At 41.7% G+C, this 21,880-nt stretch overlaps 2 protein-coding genes across 2 annotated transcripts in view; both read right to left on the bottom strand.

Annotated features, from left to right (window-relative positions):
* Positions 1–108, bottom strand: part of LOC311108931 (WW domain binding protein VOPP1-like) — a gene marked incomplete at both ends in the record, with an annotated part of 40,060 nt that extends 39,952 nt beyond the window's left edge. Inside the window, one exon of the mRNA XM_084151705.1 lies at positions 58–108. Coding sequence (XP_084007831.1) covers positions 58–108 — 51 coding nt within the window. The remainder of the gene's footprint in view (positions 1–57) is intronic.
* Positions 109–18,917: 18,809 nt separating this feature from the next.
* LOC311109377 (serine/threonine-protein kinase 17A-like) overlaps positions 18,918–21,880 on the bottom strand; it is a gene marked incomplete at both ends in the record, with an annotated part of 57,402 nt that continues 54,439 nt past the window's right edge. The window contains one exon of the mRNA XM_084152231.1: positions 18,918–19,254. Within this exon, the coding sequence (XP_084008357.1) occupies positions 18,918–19,254 (337 nt within the window). The remainder of the gene's footprint in view (positions 19,255–21,880) is intronic.

The following is a 21,880-nucleotide window of genomic DNA, read 5'->3' as shown; positions in this document are numbered from 1 at the left end:
CCCATAAACGCCCGTTAGACAACATCGGCTATTGCCAACTATAAAAGGGTTGCTCACCTCTAAAAATATCCAAAACGTCAGGACTATCCCAGGGAGTAGATTCGTCATCTCTCCTTGTCGAATTTCAAACTCAGTTTTGAATTAAAAGATTAACAAAGTCCTTATCACAATGTCGATTTCATACCACCACAAAACGTTCAGCAGCTCTCCGCATCACACAAAGCATTCGACCGATGAGCCTTCGCGTAGCCCAGCTGTCAATGCGGGATAGGAGCAGTGACAGCACCAATGTTGGTTTGAGTCCCTGTTAGTCTAGTGGCATTGTTTCTGCGACTAGATCATATCATTTTGAAGCAAAACTGCTCCAAAGAAAGATAGAAAAAATAAATAAGGTTGTCAGGCAATCCTAACAGCTGCATTACATTAGGATTTAGGGTAATCCACGCCCCCTTTCGCTGACAAAACTGCCCCGAAGATCCTCCTGCTGAGGTAACAGAAAATCCTCCTGTCCCTCACCCTAATGCAATGAGGAATGATAGGTTCTGAAAATGTCAAATATGATAACTGGAATATGGGGGGGTTGGCGGGTGCATTATGACTCTCTAACCAACATACAGTGTCCCCAAAAGGACTAATACCGCTGTCAATAATCCAATGTGACCAGTGTGTTTTTATGCCCTCATTACACATGTTCCTGATATCTCCTCTTTCTCCCACGTTATACACCCTACCATGTGTTAGTGATATTTCCTTTAGGCGCCGTCAAACGACATTTTTTACATGGTACTTACAACTGTTATATCTATGTTTGTGTACAGACTGATTGCCATTTCTACAGAATTAAGTGTAAGGTTACAAAAACAAGTTGTTTAAACTCCCCTTGCTCTATATTTGCATTGTTATTTCCATCGTTTATTTTTTCAAATAATTGAACAGTTGTAACAGTCTACTTACAATGTGTACACTAGCCTACCTGCATATGGTTTTACTGCCACTTTATACAAGGGACCCCTTATGTTCTGGTGTTGTAGAATATAACAATACTTATTTATTGTCCCTAACATAGACAGGCTAAATCTAGCAACCTGAAAGTACAAAAAGGGACAAAGGAACAGTTTTCAAAAGAGAAAAAAAAGAAAGCAGAGGTTTCACTGTTGCCCAGGTGTATTCACCAGTGTCTGTTGTCATGGAAGCAGTGTTTTTATCTTAAAGAAGAGAAGAGGAGTGGCGGCAACACACACCTCTTGCGTTTAATTGGCCTGTAATGACGGAGGATGATTGGCTGTGATAAATGGACGCCAACTTGCCTTCAACCACTTAGTCGTCTTGACAATGCCTTGTAATTGGGATGACGCCAGAGGGAGCCCAGTTAGTGCACGGAAGAAACCTTGCATTGGTGTTAGTGTGATAGGATAGCCTTGTCCTAATAAAGTTATTGCTCATCAGCACTGTGAAAGAAGTATACAAATACTTGTTGGACCTTAGAAATACTTTGATAGGTGTTATTTTTCAATTCTACGTGTTGGGCATATACATTAAAACATAAATACATATAAACTTAACATGTAAAGTGTTGTTCCCATGTTTCATGAGCTGAAATAAAAAGATCCCAGACATTTTCCATACTCACAAAAAAAACTGTGAACAGCAAACCTGGTTTCATAAAACAAATAAAGCAACACTTCATGGCACAACGCCTCTCCCCCATGTTGTTCACTTTTGTGTGTGTACCAGTGGTGGAAAAAGGACCCAATTGTCATACTTGAGTAAAAGTAAAGATACCTTAATAGAAAATGACTCAATTAAAAGTGAAAGTCACCAAGTAAAATACTACTTGAGTAAAAGTCTAAAATAATTTGATTTTAAATATACTTAAGTATCAAAAGTAAATGTAGTTGCTAAAATATACTTAAGTGTATAAATCGTTTCAAATTCCTTATATTAATCAAACCAAAAAACTACTTAAGTAGTACTTTAAAGTAATTTTACTTAAGTACTTTACACTACTGGTATGTACTGACATGTATGTGTAACTGATAGATGCACACACACATTTAAAAACATTAACATGTAGTGTGTGTGTGTGTATATAAATTATAAAGTATGGTGTCTAATGTATTTTTCGTTATGTGTCGGACCCCAGTAAGACTAGCTGTCGCCATTGGTGGAGCGTGCAGTTTGGAGGGAGCGTGCAATTGGCATGCTGACTGCAGGAATGTCCACCAGAGCTGTTGCCATATAATTGAATTTTCATTTCTCTACCATAAGCCACCTCCAATGTTGTTTAGAGAATTTGTCAGTACGTCCAACCGGCTTCACAACCGCAGACCATGTGTAACCACGCCAGCCCAGGACCTCCACATCCGGCTTCTTCACCTGCGGGATCATCTGAGACCAGCCACCCAGACAGCTGATGAAACTGAGGAGTATTTCTGTCTGTAATAAAGCCCTTTCATGGGGAAAAACTCATTCTGATTGGCTGGGCCTCACTCCCAAGTGGGTGGGCCTATAACCTCCCAGGCACACCCATGGCTGCGCCCCCTGCCCAGTCATGTGAAATCCATAGATTAGGGCCTAATGAATTTATTTGAATGGACTGATTTCCTTAAATGCACTGTTACTCAGTAAAATCGTTGAAATTGTTGCACGTTGCGTTTATATTTTTGTTCAGTATACATCGGCTTGTTTACTTTTCAACATAAACATGGGAATAATGTTTGTTTGGACTGCGTCAAGTCACAGCAATGTTAAATGGTATATGGTGTAGGCCTACAGCCAAAGGCAAATGTCAGAATTGGGCTGCCTGTGTAAACGCATATACATAACCAATGCATAAATGTAGGCTATGAAATGCCTTCGACAGGGCCACTCGCAGTCAACCCATAAAAGCCTTGTAATACAAAACACATTACAACCAAACATCAGGACAACCAGCTCATTTGGAAAATGTAATGGCAAAACAGGAGAATGATGACCTGCAAATCAAAATCAAAATCAATCTAAAGAGAGGCTTGACAGATTCTCTGTCAAATTAGTTGGACCGCATTTAGCTCCAAACAGACCTCCCACATCCATTTCATTCTCTCGTTATACGGTCATGTGATAATTGTTACTTATTGACTATTTTCTGTCTGAAGTCAAGCTGCAGTAATGACACTTACAAAAGACTAGGTTGCCGTCACTATTTCACTGAGCAAAAATATAAGACACAACGATTTCAAAGATTTTACTGAGTTACAGTTCATATAAGGAAATCAGTCAATTTAAATTAATTAATTAGGCCCTAATCTATGGATTTCACATGACTGGGAATACAGATAAGCATCTGCTGGTCACAGATACCTTAAAAAAAAAAGTAGGGGAGTGGATCAGATAACCAGTCAGTATCTGGTGTGACCACCGTTTGCCTCATGCAGCGCAACATCTGCTTCACATAGAGTTGATCGGGCTGTTGATTGTGGCCTTTGGAATGTTGTCCTACTCCTCTTCAATGGCTGTACGAAGTTGCTGGATATTGGCGGGAACTGGAACACGCTGTCAGACATGTCGATCCAGAGCATCCCAAACATGCTCAATGGGTGACATGTCTGGTGAGTATGCAGGCCATGGAAGAACTTGGACCTTTTCAGCTTCCAGGAATTGTGTACAGATTCTTGCGGCATTAACATGCTGAAACATAAGGGGATGGCGGCGGATGAATGGCATGACAATGGGCCTCAGGATCTTGTCATGGTATATCTGTGCATTGAAATTGCCATCAATAAAATGCAATTGTGTTCGTTGTCCGTAGCATATGCCTGCCCATACCTTAACCCCACCGCCACCTTGGGGCTCTCTGTTCACAACGTTGACATCAGCAAACCTCTCGCCCACACGATGCCATACACAGTCTGCGGTTGAGGACGGTTAGACGTACTGCCAAATTCTCTAAAACGATGTTGGAGGTGGCTTATGGTAGAGAAATTATCATTGCACACTCCCTCAACTTGAGACATCTGTGGCATTATGTTGTGTGAAAAAACTGCACATTTTAGAGTGGCCTTTTATTGTCCCCAGCACAAGGTGCACCTGTGTAATGATCATGCTGTTTAATCAGCTTCTTGATATACCACACCTGTCAGGTGGATGGATTATCTTGGCAAAGGAGAAATGCTCACTAACAAGGATGTAAACAAATGTGTGCTCAGAATTTGAGAGAAATACATTTTTTTTGTGCTTATGGAACATTTCTGGGATGTTTTATTTCAGCTCATGAAACATGGGACCAACACTTTACATGTTGCGTTTATATATTTGTTCAGTGTAGTAGTAAAATACTGTACTTAACCCGGATTATCTGCATTGCCCCTTTTTGCACTAACTTTGACTCATCACATATGCTGCTGTTTATAATCTGTCACTCTATTCCTAGTTATAAGTACATATCTACCTCAATTACCTCGTACCCCTGCACAGCGACTCGGTACTGGTACCTCATGTATATAGCAAAGTTATTCATTACTCATCGTATTATTATTATTTTAAACCCGTTTAACAAAGCATGTCACAAATAAAAATGATTTTGATTTTAGTAAGTGGCATCTCTCTGGAGCCATTTGCAACATATTGGCTGAGGGGGATCTTTCCTAGAGCTTTTCCTCAGCATAGACACATTATGGAGCGTTTCTCCACCCCATATAGACAATATTAGAAATTGTGCTCATGTCTGCTCATGACTATGTGAGTGAATATCATGAATGGGGTCTTGTATCATATTATGGAGCGATTTCGCAACATACAGGACAATCTGTCGCGTTAGCAGACTTGTTTTCGCATCGCATGTAGACAATAAAATCAGCATTTTACAATGAATACATTTAAGGTCTTCTTAAAAATGGGTTACGTTGTTCTACAATCATGTGACCCATCTTCTTTGGGTAGTGAGGGACTCCCATGCTCTTGGGATCTGTTCATGAAGCAATTCAGAAATAATTGTCCATTCATTTAACCTAGAAACATGGTTACGCATATTACCTAAACTAGCCGAAACACCCATCTGCATTAACTTAGTTGTGATCTTAAGTGGAAAGCGTCCTCCAATACAAGAGTCCAGTGTAGCTCAGTTGGTAGAGCATGGCGCTTACAACGCCAGGGTTTTGGGTTCGATTCCCACGGGGGACCAGTATGAAAAAAAATGTATGCACTCACTAACTGTAAGTCGCTCTGGATAAGAGCGTCTGCTAAATGACTAAAATGTAAAATGTATCTTAAGTGGAAAGTGGTGGTGTCCTCCAATACAAGAGAGCGATTTAGCCTCAGAATGAGCTTTTTCAGTTAAGACAATTTGAGAACACTGGTCTCGGTCTTGTCTTACTGAATTATAGATGCTACACCTACTGTCAGTTCTTACAGATGCTGCTTTCGTGCAATGTTTTTCAAGCTTTCTTCTGTGGCAATTTATTTTCGGCATCAGCGCATCCAATTCTCACTATAACAGTTCAAAGCCTGACTAAAGTTGGAATAAAATTGACTTAAATCCAGTGCTTGAAAATTCTATAACCTTTGAATTATGAAATTACGTGAATCTAACTATACTGAACAAATATATAAACGCAACATGTAAAGTGTTGGTCCCATGTTTCATGAGCTGAAATAAAAGATACCAGAAATGTTCCATACACACAAAAAGCTTATTTCGCTCAAATGTTGTGCACAAATTTGTTTACATCCCTGTTAGTGAGCATTTATCCTTTGCCAAGATAATCCATCCACCTGACAGGTGTGGTATATCAAGAAGCTGATTAAACAGCATGATCATTACACAGGTGCACCTTGTGCTGGGGACAATAAAAGGCCACTAAAATTAACAGTTTTGTAACAACACAATGCCACAGATGTCTCAAGTTGAGGGAGCGTACAATTGGCATGCTGACTGCAGGAATGTCCACCAGAGCTGTTGCCATATAATTGAATGTTCATTTCTCTACCATACGCCGCCTCCAACGTCGTTTTAGAGAATTTGGCAGTACGTCCATCCGGCCTCACAACCGCAGACCACGTGTTACCACGCCAGCCCAGGACCTCCACATCCGGCTTCTTCACCTGCGGGATCGTCTGAGGAGGGGAGTGGGGGTGCTGAGGAGTATTTCTGTCTGTAATAAAGCCCTTTCGTGTGGAAAAACTCATTCTGATTGGCTGGGCCTGGCTTCCCAGTGGGTGGTCTATACCCTCCCAGGCCCACCCATGGCTGCGCCCCTGCCCAGTCATGTGAAATCAATAGAGTAGGGCCTAATGAATTTATTGCAATTGACTGATTTCCTTATAAATGAACTGTGACTCAGTAAAATCGTTGAAATTGTTGCGTTTATATTTACATTATATCTGCAATCAGTGGGTTCTATAATGAGATGCACCATTGACGTTGCAGTTAAAACAGCACTTCTTTTGAGGCTGTAATATTGACTGGGAGAGATTGAGACTCAGCCATCCATCAGTGACAGTCTCTTGTTGCGCTACACCCCTCTCTCTCCCTGCATCTGCACTCAAAAGCTGATCTACAAGAGGAGACAGTCCTTTCTCTCCCTCCAGGCGGGGAAAGTAATCCGTGCTCAAATCCAGCAACCCCTGCTATACCCCTGCTGCATCCCTGTGATCCGAGTCTCCTCCCTATTGGTGGAAATCACAGCGGTGCAGAAAAGCTTGTCTATCGACCATTGCCATTGAGAGACAGTTTAAAGGAGAGAGCATTTTGGCCTCAACTCTCATTCCATAATGAAAGAGTTGGTCTTTATACGTGGTTGGAGGACGAGGGGTAGAGAGAGAGAGAGAGATCTGCTGTACATGTTTCCATTTGATGTAAGCCCTTCCTTAAAGTACAGAAGCGTTTGAGGATGATCCATCCAATTTGGATTAAAACACGGTCGGAAATACGCTCTTATTAAGTCACCATGAAAGCAAAACCTTCTCTGTGCAACGTGGTGAAATCAGACTAAGATTTGTTGATGGAATTGGGTTATTAACCAGGAATGGTCAGTGGAGGTGCAGAGTCAGAAAGTATGAGGACATTAGCAGCAGAATACGAGCTAAATCAATCCTACAGATCTACAGTTGAAGTCGGAAGTTTACATACACCTTAGCCAAATACATTTAAACTCAGTTTTTCACAATTCCTGACATTTACTCCTAGTAAAAATTCCCTGTCTTAGGTCAGTTAGGATCACCACCCTATTTTATGAATGTGAAATGTCAGAATAATAGTAGAGAAAATGATTTCTTTCAGCTTTTATTTCTTTCATCACATTCCCAGTGGGTCAGAAGTTTACATACACTCAATTAGTATTTGGTAGCATTGCCTTTAAATTGTTTAACTTGGGTCAAACATTTTGGGTAGCCTTCCACAAGCTTCCCACAATAATTTGGGTGAATTTTGGCCCATTCCTCCTGACAGAGCTGGTGTAACTGAGTCAGGTTTGTAGGCCTCCTTGCTCACACACGCTTTTTCAGTTCTGCCCACAAATGTTCTATAGGATTGAGGTCAGGGCTTTGTGATGGCCACACCAATACCTTGACTTGGTTGTCCTTAAGCCATTTTGCCACAACTTTGGAAGTATGCTTGGGGTCATTGTCCATTTGGAAGACCCATTTGTGACCAAGCTTTAACTTCCTGACTGATGTCTTGAGATGTTGCTTCAATATATCCACATATTTTCCTTCCTCATGATGCCTTCTATTTTGTCAAGTGCACCAGTCCCTCCTGCAGCAAAGCACCCCCACAGCATGATGCTGCCACCCCCGTGCTTCACAGTTGGGATGGTGTTCTTCGGCTTGCAAGCAACCCCCTTAGTCCTCCAAATATAACGATGGTCATTATGGCCAAACAGTTCTATTTTTGTTTAATCAGACCAGAGGACATTTCTCTAAAAAGTACAATCTTTGTCCCCATGTGCAGTTGCAAACCGTAGTCTGGCTTTTTTATGGAGGTTTTGGAGCAGTGGCTTCTTCCTTGCTGAGCGGCCTTTCAGGTTATGTCGATATAGGACTCGTTTTACTGTGGATATAGATACTTTTGTACCGGTTTCCTCCTGCATCTTCACAAGTTCCTTTCGCACCAAAGTATGTTCATCTCTAGGAGACAGAACGCGTCTCCTTCCTGAGCGTTATGATGGCTGCGTGGTCCCATGGTGTTTATACTTGCGTACTATTGTTTGTACAGATGAACGTGGTACCTTCAGGCATTTGGAAATTGCTCCCAAGGATGAACCAGACTTGTGGAGGTCTACAATCTTTTTTCTGAGGTCTTGGCTGATTTCTTTTGATTTTCCCATGATGTCAAGCAAAGAGGCACTGAGTTTGAAGGTAGGCCTTGAAATACATCCACAGGTACACCTTCAATTGACTCAAATTATGTCAATTAGCCTATCAGAATCTTCTAAAGCCATGACATCATTTTCTGGAATTTTCCAAGCTGTTTAAAGGCACAGTCAACTTAGAGTATGTAAACTTCTGACCCACTGGAATTGTGATACAGTGAATTATAAATGAAATAATCTGTCTGTAAACAATTGTTGGAAAAATTACTTGTGTCATGCACAAAGTAGATGTCCTAACCGACTTGCCAAAACATTTGTGGAGTGGTTGTCACGGCCTGGCTCTGGGGACTCTTAAATGTTGAGCCAGGGTGTGTATATTTCGTGTTGTGTTTATTTCTATGTTTAGTTTCTAGATCGTTTAGACCTATGTTGGCCAGGGTGGTTCCCAATCAGAGGCAGCTGTAGCTCGTTGTCTCTGATTGGGGACCATACTTAGGCAGCCTTTTGGCACCAGTCAGTTGTGGGATCTTGTTCCGTAAAGGTATGTCATTTGTCTACCTTGGACTTCACGTTTCGTTTGTTCTTTTGTCGTGTGTTCAGTACGGAAATAAATATGAATGCATATCACGCTGCGCCTTGGTCCTTCTCGTCTTTAAACGATCGTGACAGTGGTTGAAAAACAAGTTTTAATGACTCCAACCTAAGTGTATGTAAACTTCCGACTTCAACTGTATGTAGATACGTAATGGGGCTGGGTTATAGTGTCACTGTCCTCTGTGTCTCAACATGAACCAACCATACCGAGGCTACAACCATCATTAGGATAGCGCGGAGGAACATGGCACAGGATTAGAATGGAATATACAGGGCATATAGAAGATGTGCTTTGCTGGGAGGAAAGCTCAGCAGAGTGATTACATATCCACTCTCACCGTGTAACCCCTTCTCATCATCCTGTTTGACGCATAATTCCACGTACGTGGCACCATCACATTAGATTAGTATCAGTGTATCCGTCCACAGCAGGAAGTCAGTCGTGTGTTGTTCTCTCAATATTGCCAGGCAACAGGGGGACTACTTGCAGGGCTGCAATGGGATGTAAATGAACGATAGCGATGTTCTCCCGCAGTCATACAACCAATTACAGACAACATCAAGACCTCTGACTCACCCTAGAAAACCTCCAACCTCAGAATGATCACAAAAAGGCACGCGTCCTGACGTGATATGTGCATAGCTCAAACCTTCACGGATCTCCTACTGACACCAATGCATGCATGGTTTCCGTAAGAGGTCTGAGGGTTTGCACGGGTATAATCTCAGAATCCATAGCCAAATATTGAACGTCTGTCACAAGAAATTAACGCAGGTTAGTTGAGTGTCAGACACAATATATCATAGGAACAGTCTTCGCTAATAACGGAAAGCTTAACAGTACACAACAACCGCCGCCAAACTGAGCCCTGGTTAACACCAGGGATACTGGACATTGCTTGGAGGCGGGGGCCTTTGCTCGTGTACATTGACCCTAAGCCCATTTGTTAGGATAGAAATCCAAGCAGCACCCCATCTCCTCCCTCCTAGCCCTGGATCCACCTCCAGACACCATCCCTGTACAGTTTATCGTCACGTGCCGTTCCACTACATTGGTCAAATGTACCAAGTAGACATTTTCTAGATGCAGAAAGGTCAACTTCTCCTGGAATTACATACAAAAGACTGCCCAAATTCAGTTCACTGGAGAAGTTGATCCTTGTTGATGCTGCTGTGCTCCTCATTGGGCAATTGGTCTAAGAAATACATTTCTAATGGACTCCAACATCCATCCATTCCAGAAATGTATCCTGGGCAAGGCCTTGCCTGGTCAGTTGATTAGCCCAGCTAGGAGTGGCTCTGTCTCAAATATGACCCCACTTCTAAAAGAGACTTTTAGCAGTGGGGTCATATTTGATGTGGGGAGGTTGTGGTCTGGGGGCGTGGGTATCAGGGAACCATGGACAGCTCCAGGTGACCTTTGAGCTGAGCCTGCAACAATGGGCCAAGCTCAGCAAGGAGTCAGCAGCGACAATCTACCAATTCAATTACAGTCTCCTCATTTCCTCCAAATAATATCCATTCAGACAGGGAGCAGCGGGGAACCTAGTGTTCCACACTAGAATTTGGGGAGAAGTCCTTACCCACTTCTTTGTACAGTTCGCTAACATTCTCTGTGTCACACCAAATCCTACTGTAAGTGACTTTATCATATTACATATTACATCTGTAGTGTGTCTTCTGGCCAGTGGTATGGTACAGTGCACATTTTTAGGAAACCTGGCCTCGGCTAGTGACCCGAGTTGCAAATTGTGAGTACACCACCTGTGGTGAGTATATGGGACAGCCTGTGCCACAGCGGCATTCTGGTTCTCTTTGCTACAGTATTGACTGCAGACAGTCAGCTTCAAAAGGCTACAATAAGCCTCCCATTGAGCCGGTGTTCGAGAACCCCCTGCTCTTATCAAAGGCGACAGGCTGAGTTGTGTTGTCAACTCTGCGGGGTACAACCAGGGACCTCCCGCAGTCCCCGGGCCATTGTACAACACGAGTTAAGAGTCACAAGCATGTGGAGCTGGCCACCGTAACACTAAACAGTCTGGAAAGTCTGGATCATTTAGCACTCGAGCATGAGGCAAACTTTCACTCCTTAGAGGAGGAAATAGAGTAGACTAGCCTGTGAAATACCATTCAGAGTGATAACTCTAGTTGTCATGGCAATGGGTAAGAAGTGAGAAAGTGAGGGGGGGTGGGGGGGGGGGGAGCACGCAGGCATGTCATTTGTTGTTGCAATCATGAGGAGAAGGAAGCGGAATTGGAGCCCAGCCATAGGGACCGGCCTAGAGTGTGGGGACGGACATTGAAGACAGGTTTTTGAGGATTCCTTAAGACACTGGAACATAACGACAGTGGTCAGACAGAACATTAGTAAAGACATCAGACCGCTGCCTTCTCTTGTTGTTGCCCCTCTCATGTGCTGAAGGGGTTTCCAACTAAGCCAAGGGCTATTCTTACTATGGAAATAGGGCCTTCTATAAATCTGGTGCAAGTCAAGCGCTTCTGTCCTCACAACTGTCTCGATGAACAAAAAACCCTGGGATCCTGCTAGAGAAGTGATGTCATCAACAAAAACCAACACAAAAAAAAAAGATGGCTTAATGCATTTGGACACATTTAACTGTGTAATTGATAGGGAATGAATTAAGGTGAACTAAGAGGGCTCTTGCATGCTGTTGTATTGGTGATGGGAGAATTGTGCTGCATTTGAATTACATAATGAGAGAGATCTTTCATTGCCTCCCATTTCAGTTGTTATCCTGACTGAAATACACCGATTAGGGGCTATATCTCATTCCACCGACAAGGGCATCATCTCAATGAGTTGTTTTGCCGTATTATGGAGCCACTGCACTAGAATCTACAAAGAGCTGGCACAGAGACATGGACAAATGACAGATTCTGATATCAAATAAAAGCAGGGAAACACATACCAGGCACTAATTAATGATAGACAAGTTATAACGCGTCAACACCAGAAGAAGTGGTGGATGACAGTGGATGAAAATTGATGGATGATTTTAACCTAGAAGTAGTCCTATAGGGTTTTCTATAGTCGTTTTCTATAGTATTCCTATAGGGTTTTCTATAGTCGTTTTCTATAGTATTCCTATAGGGTTTTCTATAGTAGTTTTCTATAGTAGTCCTATTGGGTTTTCTATAGTAGTTTTCTATAGTATTCCTATAGGGTTTTCTATAGTAGTTTTCTATAGTAGTCCTATTGGGTTTTCTATAGTAGTTTTCTATAGTAGTCCTATAGGGTTTTCTATAGTAGTTTTCTATAGTAGTCCTATAGGGTTTTCTATAGTAGTTTTCTATAGTAGTCCTATAGGGTTTTCTATAGTAGTTTTCTATAGTAGTCCTATAGGGTTTTCTATAGTAGTTTTCTATAGTAGTCCTATAGGGTTTTCTATAGTAGTTTTCTATAGTATTCCTATAGGGTTTTCTATAGTAGTTTTCTATAGTATTCCTATAGGGTTTTCTATAGTAGTTTTCTATAGTAGTCCTATAGGGTTTTCTACTAGTCATTTTCAGGCCCAATGACAAGGACAGATAAAATTTAGTAGAAGCTGTGTCTTCGCCAGTTCTTTCCACAGTTCTTTCCCCTTGTGATGAAACCCTTTCCCATCAGTTTCCAAGGAAAGTTACTGTATTTCACTGCCAATATCCTTCTGTAAGTCTGTGCTATTGGCCTCTGCCAAACATCAACAGACACCACAGACAAAGGATTGATGAGTCTGAACATTGTGAAAGGCAATGCTGCCCTCTACAGGACAATATTATCAGTGTCATTCAAAAATCCTTCAGGAAGCGAAACGTCAGTAGCCTGAAGATGATTCCTGAAGATGATTCCTGAAGATGATTCCTCTCCATGTTTCCTTTCCTTCATCCACACTAGTGTGAAAGAGCTGTGGAACTATGACCAACTGGGTTTGAACCCGAGGCTGTCTGCAACACAAGACAGTATCAGCCAACTGAGCTAAAGCCTAGGGATTAGTTCGGGGAGCTAAAGGTAAGGCGCAAGTTCAGTGAACTACACCTCTGCTACAAATAGGCTGTCCCCAGACTGCTTTCTTCCATAGGTTCCCACATCAGAATGTAGCACCAACCCTTTCTCTGAATATGAAAGACTCGACAGCCCTGCAATACCTCCTATCGACACGCATACATCAGTTTCTCCAAATTAACTAGAATGGCAGTCAGAGAGACAGTTAATATGAAGGTGTGTGTCTTTTAATGTAGACTATAGCTGTTGGGGCAGTTCATATGGGGTTGCGGGTATTCTAATAGAAACTATAGCTGTCGGGGGGAGCAGGTGACAAATGTCCCCTTGTCAAGCAGTCCGTCACAACAATTCATTATTCTGGAGTTCCATGTTCAGCATGTTATTGGTGCAGTGCTTAATTTATGACAGCGTTCTGAGAGGTGTATCGCTATGCAATTCCTTCGCCAGTCCCCTCGGTATGTTAGTATAATCACTGGGGTGATGCTTATTCATTTAATCAAAAATCCAGACTGAATTCCAACAATGACCGACTAACTGACCGTTGAATTAACATTTAAGACGTTACGCATTTAGCAGAAATACACAGTTGCCCTACACTACAGGTTTATCCTGTCTTCACAGTCGTGAGGGAGGGGTGACACAAATTGGCTTGATTAGGTAGGTCCGCCAACATGCATTGTCAAAAATGATTGGGTTCAATTAAGTCAGCCAAATACTGAAATGTCACATTTTGATTAACAACATGATTCAACTTATGTTTCCTATTTGTGTAATTCAAAGCTTTTCAGTTAGGACTTATAATCCTCTATAAACAATTAATTTCCTAAAATGTTCAAAAATGGGTAAATTTAGATAAGTATACAATCTTTGAAATATTTAGACATTTAGATTTGAATTAAACACCACTCCTGGCAGCAGGAAATCAATTGCAATATTTATCTGACATGTTGAGATTTGTCTCCGTGAGCCCTTTGAATATATATTAAAAGAAAACTTGTCTATAGTTTGTATTTGTGCCAATGTTTGCCATTTCACAGTAGGCCTTCATGTTGGAACAGTAGGCTACAATAGTTCAACAATGCCATTAAAAAGAAAGATATACTTGGTAAGGTATATTTTAAGATGACAGACCACACTTTACTGTCAGAGCAAATAAGATGGCTCACATAAATATATTATTCCATTGCACCACAAAGCCATGTTCCATAGCTGTTCCTCACCTCTCCCAAACTGGCTACATCAGGTTGGAGTGAATATAGAAACAGCCCTTTATGAATCAAGGTTTATATAGTGTCAAACAAGCATGACTTATACTAATCACTGATTAGAAATGACCCCGACAGGTGAAAGCTATGTGATGGAGGCCTTGCGCTCACCCGTTCGATCACGAGGGGAGGAAGAAAGGATGCACTTTTAAGGAATGTGAACGGCTCATGTGTAGGTCCCAGAATAGAGCCAACATCGCCATCTAGTGGTCATTTAGGAGAAAAACATATATATCTGTGTAGACATAACATATAAAATATATATAGACCCCATCCTTATTGTGTTCCTGACAAATACAATTTATCATTCTACCCAGACTCATACCTTGTAAAGGATTAAGTTACACTTCAGTGTTGTGATGCAAAAATTCTAGCAAAATGTATAGAATTAAAAAGGTATTGTTGGATATTTCTATTTTTGCGGTAATGCTGCAATTATTTGGTTGTAATTTTGGGTAGAGCAGACATTTCCATATGTTTTTGTTTGGTGCATGTGCGACATAACTCCACAAGTCCTACATATGATATCATTTACGAAGATTATACCTTTTTAAAACATTTTTCAAAGAATAATGTTTTTTTTATCAATTACTATATTTGAGTTTAACAACAATATTTGTTGCATTATTTGTTCTGTCGTTTCTGGAGGATTAAATTGAAATTGCAACCAACTTTCTATGGCTTGTTTTAGAAATATTTGGGAGATGATTTCCTTTTCAAATAACTGAAAGTGAGAGGTTGTAATCTGAATAAAGGGGAAAAGGCCATTCTTGAACATGGGGTGAGACAATCTTACTAATTTGCTAGAGAACCAGTTCGGATTTAAGTATAACTTTTGTATGACTGAAGCTTTTAGTGATAGGTCTAATGCTTTAATATTTAATCATTTCTGTCCTCCGAATTCATATTCATTATATAAATAGGCCCATTTAATTTTGTCTGGCTTGCCGTTCCAAATAAAATGGAATAATTTTGTCTCATATAATTTAAAAAACTGTTCGCTAGGCATAGGCAAGACCATAAGCAAATAGGTAAACTGGGATAATACTAACGAGTTAATCAGGGTGATTTTTCCACAAATAGACAGGTATTTTCCTTTCCATGGTAGTAAGATCAATTGGAGTGAGATCATTTATTTTATTTGGGATATGTATTCCGAGTATATCCACATCACCATCAGAACATTTTATCAGTAAACTACATGGTAATGTACATTTTTTATTTTTTAGTGATCCAATAAGTAATATAGTACATTTATCATAATTTGGTTGTAATCCAGAGAGGCTAGAAAATGTATCTAGATCCTCTATGAGGCTGTGGAGGGATTCTAGTTGTGGATTTAAAAGAAAACAACATGAATTATCAGCGTACAATGATACCTTTGTTTTTAAGCCCTGGATTTCTAATCCCTTGATATTATTGTTGGATCTGATTTTAATAGCTAACATTTCGATGGCCATAATAAATATAAATGCCGATAGTGGACAACCTTGTTTTACTCCTCTTGACAGTTTACAACTTACTAAAGAAGAGGAAAGTGGAAGGGGGAAAAAGTAAGAAACTTGTCTGTCAGCCCTGCATTAAAGACCATAATTGGTTAAAGAAAACTGTGATAAATAAAAAAGTATACCAGTTTCATTTAAGGACCAAAGGATTGACAGCTGTCCCATATAGATTGCAAAATAGTTGGGAAGAGATTTTTGACGTACCGATTCCATGGCATAGTGTTTATGAACTGATACGCAAATCGACGCCGGATTCAAAACTTAGCATTTTTTCCATTTAAATTATTATACAAAATTCTTGCTACCAATAGAATGTTATTGATATTGGGGATACAATCTTCCCAGCTCTGCAGATTTTGCTGCGAAGAGACAGAATCATTAGATCATTTGTTTTGGTCCTGTCCATTTGCATGAAAACATGTATGCACTCACTAACTGTAAGTCGCTCTGGATAAGAGCGTCTGCTAAATGACTAAAATGTAAAATGTAGCTTGTTTTTGGACACAGGTCCAGGAATGGCTGAAGGATTGCAATATTTACCTGGAGCTAACCCTGCAGATAGCACTACTGGGTGATCTGAAAAGTCATAGTCAATCGATCAATAATATAATAATACTTTTAGCAAAAATGTTTATTTTCAATTTACAATCTGTGGAAACAATGAGAATAGAAGGGTTCAGAACATTTGTAAAACATCACAGTACAGTTGAAAAATATATGGCAAATAGAAATCCAATATGGATGGTGTTAAGAGATAGATGGGAGGTGTTGAATGGAGTTGAAGGATGGGACTAATATCAACTAACAACAACTAATAGCAACAAGATAACTAATGTAAAGCATACTGTGTCCATAATAAGTATATAGGTTATAGGTTGAGAGCTTTTGTGAAAGAGCACAGTTAGAAAGATATGGCATATAGAAGCAAACCGGATGGACATCATGAAAATTATCGGAGAGTTTGAGGGTAGAGGAAGTTCAGGAGTAAAAACAATCAAAATATAATTATTGTAAAATTGACTGTGTCCATAAAATGTATATAGTAAGTATAAGCTGGAAGTAGAGGCCTAATCATTGTTGTTCACTAGTTTACTCCAATTAGGGAAGGGGTGATGGGGTTGGAAAGTAATAAAGGGAAATATATATTTTTAAAGGATATGTATATGTATGTATATATGTGTATATGTATGTGTATGTATGTATATGCATATATATTTGAGATAAAAAAAAAAATGGGGGATTGGAAGTGATGCAGAGAATTAAATTGATGGAAGTTACAATCTATCTCCAATATTAAAGCTAATCTACCCCCAACACAAATCTACCCACAAATAAAATAGAAAATCACAATTCTGTATGTTCATTTTTGGTGCACCAAAGACATGACTTACCCAATGGACTACTAGAAAATGTTTATATCCAAATTGCTGGCTCAATAACTTCTTCCTTAAGATAATTGTGTTGGGGCTCAATAACTTCTTCCATAAGATAATTGTGTTGGAGGTTGTTAGTAGAAAGAACACACACTGGAAAGCCAACCATGAGAAGTGGAGGGGGAGAGATGGACAAGGAAATGGAGGAGGAGAGATGGACAAGGAAATGGAGGAGGAGAGATGGACAAGGAAATGGAGGAGGAGAGATGGACAAGGAAATGGAGGAGGAGAGAACCTGCGAGGCTAGAGTTGTCTTCTTTACTAACAGCTGTATAGGAATCACTGACGCTTCCCTTCACCTCACCCAGCGGGCACAGCTGCCAGTATGTCCACACAGTTGGCGCATCCACACACACACACACACACACACCATCTCCTCTGAAATAAATATGTCTTCATTCAAGGCTTCAATTCAGTATCAAAAACCAAATGCTACTCAGAATAAGGTTTAAGAGACGTAACTTTATTTACAGTAGAACATCCCATAATAAGAAGCTTCTCGTTTGATGGAGACTACAATGAACTCTCTGCATATACACGTGTCAATTATAGCTGAGGAGATTGAAACGTTTACATGACATTTACATCCTTTAGCAGACGCTCTTATCCGCATGGGATGTTCCCAGTTCTGGGTCAAACGTGTGCAATGGCTTTTTCAACATCATTATTTAGAGACGTACTCTTAAATCAACATAATCTTTGTTTCATATATATAGTTAACCCCCCCCTTTCACCTTACAGAATATATCTATAACCTTAAACATAAACAAAATACCTTAAGAAAAGAGATGGCAGACCTAAACATGGACAAAAAAGATGCAATTCCATTTATGGCCCAAGTCATCTCTAATTATCCCAGCATGGCACCAAAGAAGAAGAAAACAAAAGAAAACAAAGCATCACAACAAGGCTTAGTCTGGAGTAATGTCACAACAAGGCTTAGTCTGGAGTAATGTCACAACAAGGCTTAGTCTGGAGTAATGTCACAACAAGGCTTAGTCTGGAGTAACGTCGCAACAAGGCTTAGTCTGGAGTAATGTCACAACAAGGCTTAGTCTGGAGTAACGTCGCAACAAGGCTTAGTCTGGAGTAATGTCACAACAAGGCTTAGTCTGGAGTAATGTCACAACAAGGCTTAGTCTGGAGTAACGTCGCAACAAGGCTTAGTCTGGAGTAATGTCACAACAAGGCTTAGTCTGGAGTAATGTCACAACAAGGCTTAGTCTGGAGTAATGTCACAACAAGGCTTAGTCTGGAGTAACGTCGCAACAAGGCTTAGTCTGGAGTAATGTCACAACAAGGCTTAGTCTGGAGTAACGTCGCAACAAGGCTTAGTCTGGAGTAATGTCACAACAAGGCTTAGTCTGGAGTAACGTTACAACAAGGCTTAGTCTGGAGTAACGTTACAACAAGGTTTAGTCTGGGGTAACGACAGGATCTATACGGGGAAAAATTGACCAAAAAGAACTGTTTGGCTTACGAATTCAGACCATGAGGTGGGTTAGAAAAGTGTGACATGTTTCTTCTGGTTTGTAAGTGCAATGTTTTGAACTGCTTTCTCCTAGATGTAAGAGCAGGAGTTCTCCCACCCAGGTTATTTTTGCAAACTACTGGGTGGTGCAGGCTCTTGCTCCAGCCCATCACTAATGCACCTGATTCTACTAAGCAACTAATCAGGGCCGTGACAGTCTGAATTATCTGGTGTGTCAGTAAAGGGCAGGAGGGAGACCCAGCACCACCACAAGCTCTCCAGGACCCCCTAGTGTAGAGGATGAGATGTGTGTGTGTGTGTGTGTGTGTGTGTGTGTGTGTGTGGGTGTCTGTCTCCTTCAGTAAATGAACTCCCCAGGAACCTCTTGGAGGGCGCTGAAGGGCTCCTCGAACTTGAAGCGTTTGGAGATGGCCTTCTGGTCGGGGTTCATGACCTCCTTGTCTGTTGACTGGCGGCAGTGGCCCAGTGCGTACGCCGCCACCACGATCAGCTCCTCCGTTTCGGGGCCTTCCTCCTCCTCCTCCCCCCTGATGGGGCTCTCGGGACTGGCTGGGTCAGAGGTGCACTTGGTGGGGCTGATAGTCCCTTTCACCTCTACTGTCGCCTCTGCTTCCTTTTTCTCTTTTGTCTGGAGCCACTGGTGCTGCAGGCAGTCTTCTGCCGTGGCACGGTTCCTGTTGGGAGAAAGGAGAATGCCAGGGAATCGATGGGAACTCCAACCCCCATATCCACCTTCTCCGATGGCTTGGTGGGTTTGAGCGAGCATGGCACTTTCAACACCAAGGCTGTGGATTTGATTGCCCAAGGGACCTATTCTACTGTTTATAGAATACATGTTTGTGGCCTGGGGTGGTCTGGCGGTCTAATCTGGCCCACTGCTCTTTCAGTACTCTCTCTCCTACCATTCACCTCTACACAAAAAACACACACACATATACATACATATTATATATATATACCCTTTTGCAATTATGTTAGCACAGCTGAAAACTGTTGTGCTGATTAAAGAAGCAATAAAACTGGCCTTCTTGAGACTAGTTGAGTATCTGGAGAATCAGCAATTGTGGGTTCGATTACAGGCTCAAAATGGCCAGAAACAAATAGCTTTCTTCTGAAACTCATCAGTCTATTCTTGTTCTGAGAAATGAAGGCTATTCCATACGAGAAATTGCCTACTCCCTTCACAGAACAGCGCAAACTGGCTCTAACCAGAATAGAAAGAGGAGTGGGAGGCCCCGGTGCACAACTGAGCAAGAGGACAAATACATGAGTGTCTAGTTTGAGAAACAAGACGCCTCACAGGTCCTCAACTGGCAGCTTCAAGAGGCGACTCCGGGATGCTGACCTTCTAGGCAGAGTTGTAAAGAAAAAGCCATATCTCAGATTGGCCAATAAAAGTAAAATATTAATATGAGCAAAAGAACACAGACACTGGACAGAGGAAGATTGGAAAAAAGTGTTATGGACAGACGAATTGAAGTTTGAGGTGTTTGGATCACAAAGAAGAACATTTGTGAGACGCAGACCAAATGAAAAGATGCTGGAGGAGTGCTTGATGCCATCTGTCATGCATGGTGGAGGCAATGTGATGGTCAGGTGGTGCTTTGGTGGTGGTAAAATAGGAGATTTGTACAGGGTAAAAGGGATCTTGAAGAAGGAAGGCTATCACTCCACTTTGCAACGCCATGCCATACCCTGTGGACGGCACTTGATTGGAACCAATTTCCTCCTACAACAGGACAATGACCCAAAGCACAGCTCCAAACTACGCAATAACTATTTAGGGAAGAAGCAGTCAGCTGGTATTCTGTCTATAATGTAGTGGCCAGCACAGTCACCGGATCTCAACCCTATTGTGCTGTTGTGGGAGCAGCTTGACCATATGGTACGTAAGAAGTGCCCATCAAGCCAATCCAACTTGTGGGAAGTGCTTCAGGAAGCATGGGGTGAAATCTCTTCAGATTACCTCAACAAATTGACAACTAGAATGCCAAAGGTCTGCAAGGCTGTAATTGCTGCAAATGGAGGATTCTTTGACGAAAGCAAAGTTTGAAGGACACAATTATTATTTCAACTAAAAATCATTATTTCTAACCTTGTCAATGACTACATTTCCTATTCATTTTGCTATATTTCCTATTCAAACTATTTGATGGAAAACAAGGACATTTCTATGTGACCCCACATATACATGTATATACACACATACACTGCTCAAAAAAATTAAGGGAACACTTAAACAACACAATGTAACTCCAAGTCAATCACACTTCTGTGAAATCAAACTGTCCACTTAGGAAGCAACACTGATTGACAAATGTCACATGCTGTTGTGCAAATGGAATAGACAACAGGTGGAAATTATAGGCAATTCGCAAGACACCCCCAATAAAGAAGTGGTTCTGCAGGTGGTGACCACAGACCACTTCTCAGTTCCTATGCTTCCTGGCTGATGTTTTGGTCACTTTTGAATGCTGGCGGTGCTTTCACTCTAGTGGTAGCATGAGACGGAGTCTACAACCCACACAAGTGGCTCAGGAAGTGCAGCTCATCCATGATGGCACATCAATGCGAGCTGTGGCAAGAAGGTTTGCTGTGTCTGTCAGCGTAGTGTCCAGAGCATGGAGGCGCTACCAGGAGACAGGCCAGTACATCAGGAGACGTGGAGGAGACCGTAGGAGGGCAACAACCCAGCAGCAGGACCGCTACCTCCGCCTTTGTGCAAGGAGGAGCAGGAGGAGCACTGCCAGAGCCCTGCAAAATGACCTCCAGCAGGCCACAAATGTGCATGTGTCTGCTCAAACGGTCAGAAACAGACTCCATGAGGGTGGTATGAGGGCCCGATGTCCACAGGTGGGGGTTGTGCTTACAGCCCAACACCGTGCAGGACGTTTGGCATTTGCCAGAGAACACCAAGATTGGCAAATTCACCACTGGTGCCCTGTGCTCTTCACAGATGAAAGCAGGTTCACACTGAGCACATGTGACAGACGTGACAGAGTCTGGAGACGCCGTGGAGAACGTTCTGCTGCCTGCAACATCCTCCAGCATGACCGGTTTCCATGGGTCAGTCATGGTGTGGGGTGGCATTTCTTTGGGGGGCCGCACAGCCCTCCATGTGCTCGCCAGAGGTACCTAAATGTAAATGTAGGTAGCCTGACTGCCATTAGGTACCGAGATGAGATCCTCAGACCCCTTGTGAGACCATATGCTGGTGCGGTTGGCCCTGGGTTCCTCCTAATGCAAGAATTTTGTGATTCTTCAAAGTAGCCACCCTTTGCCTTGATGACAGCTTATCAC

Source organism: Coregonus lavaretus, assembly GCF_964263955.1.
Source record: "Coregonus lavaretus genome assembly, chromosome: 34".
Taxonomy (NCBI): domain Eukaryota; kingdom Metazoa; phylum Chordata; class Actinopteri; order Salmoniformes; family Salmonidae; genus Coregonus; species Coregonus lavaretus.
This window is presented reverse-complemented; position numbering and strand designations above follow the sequence as displayed.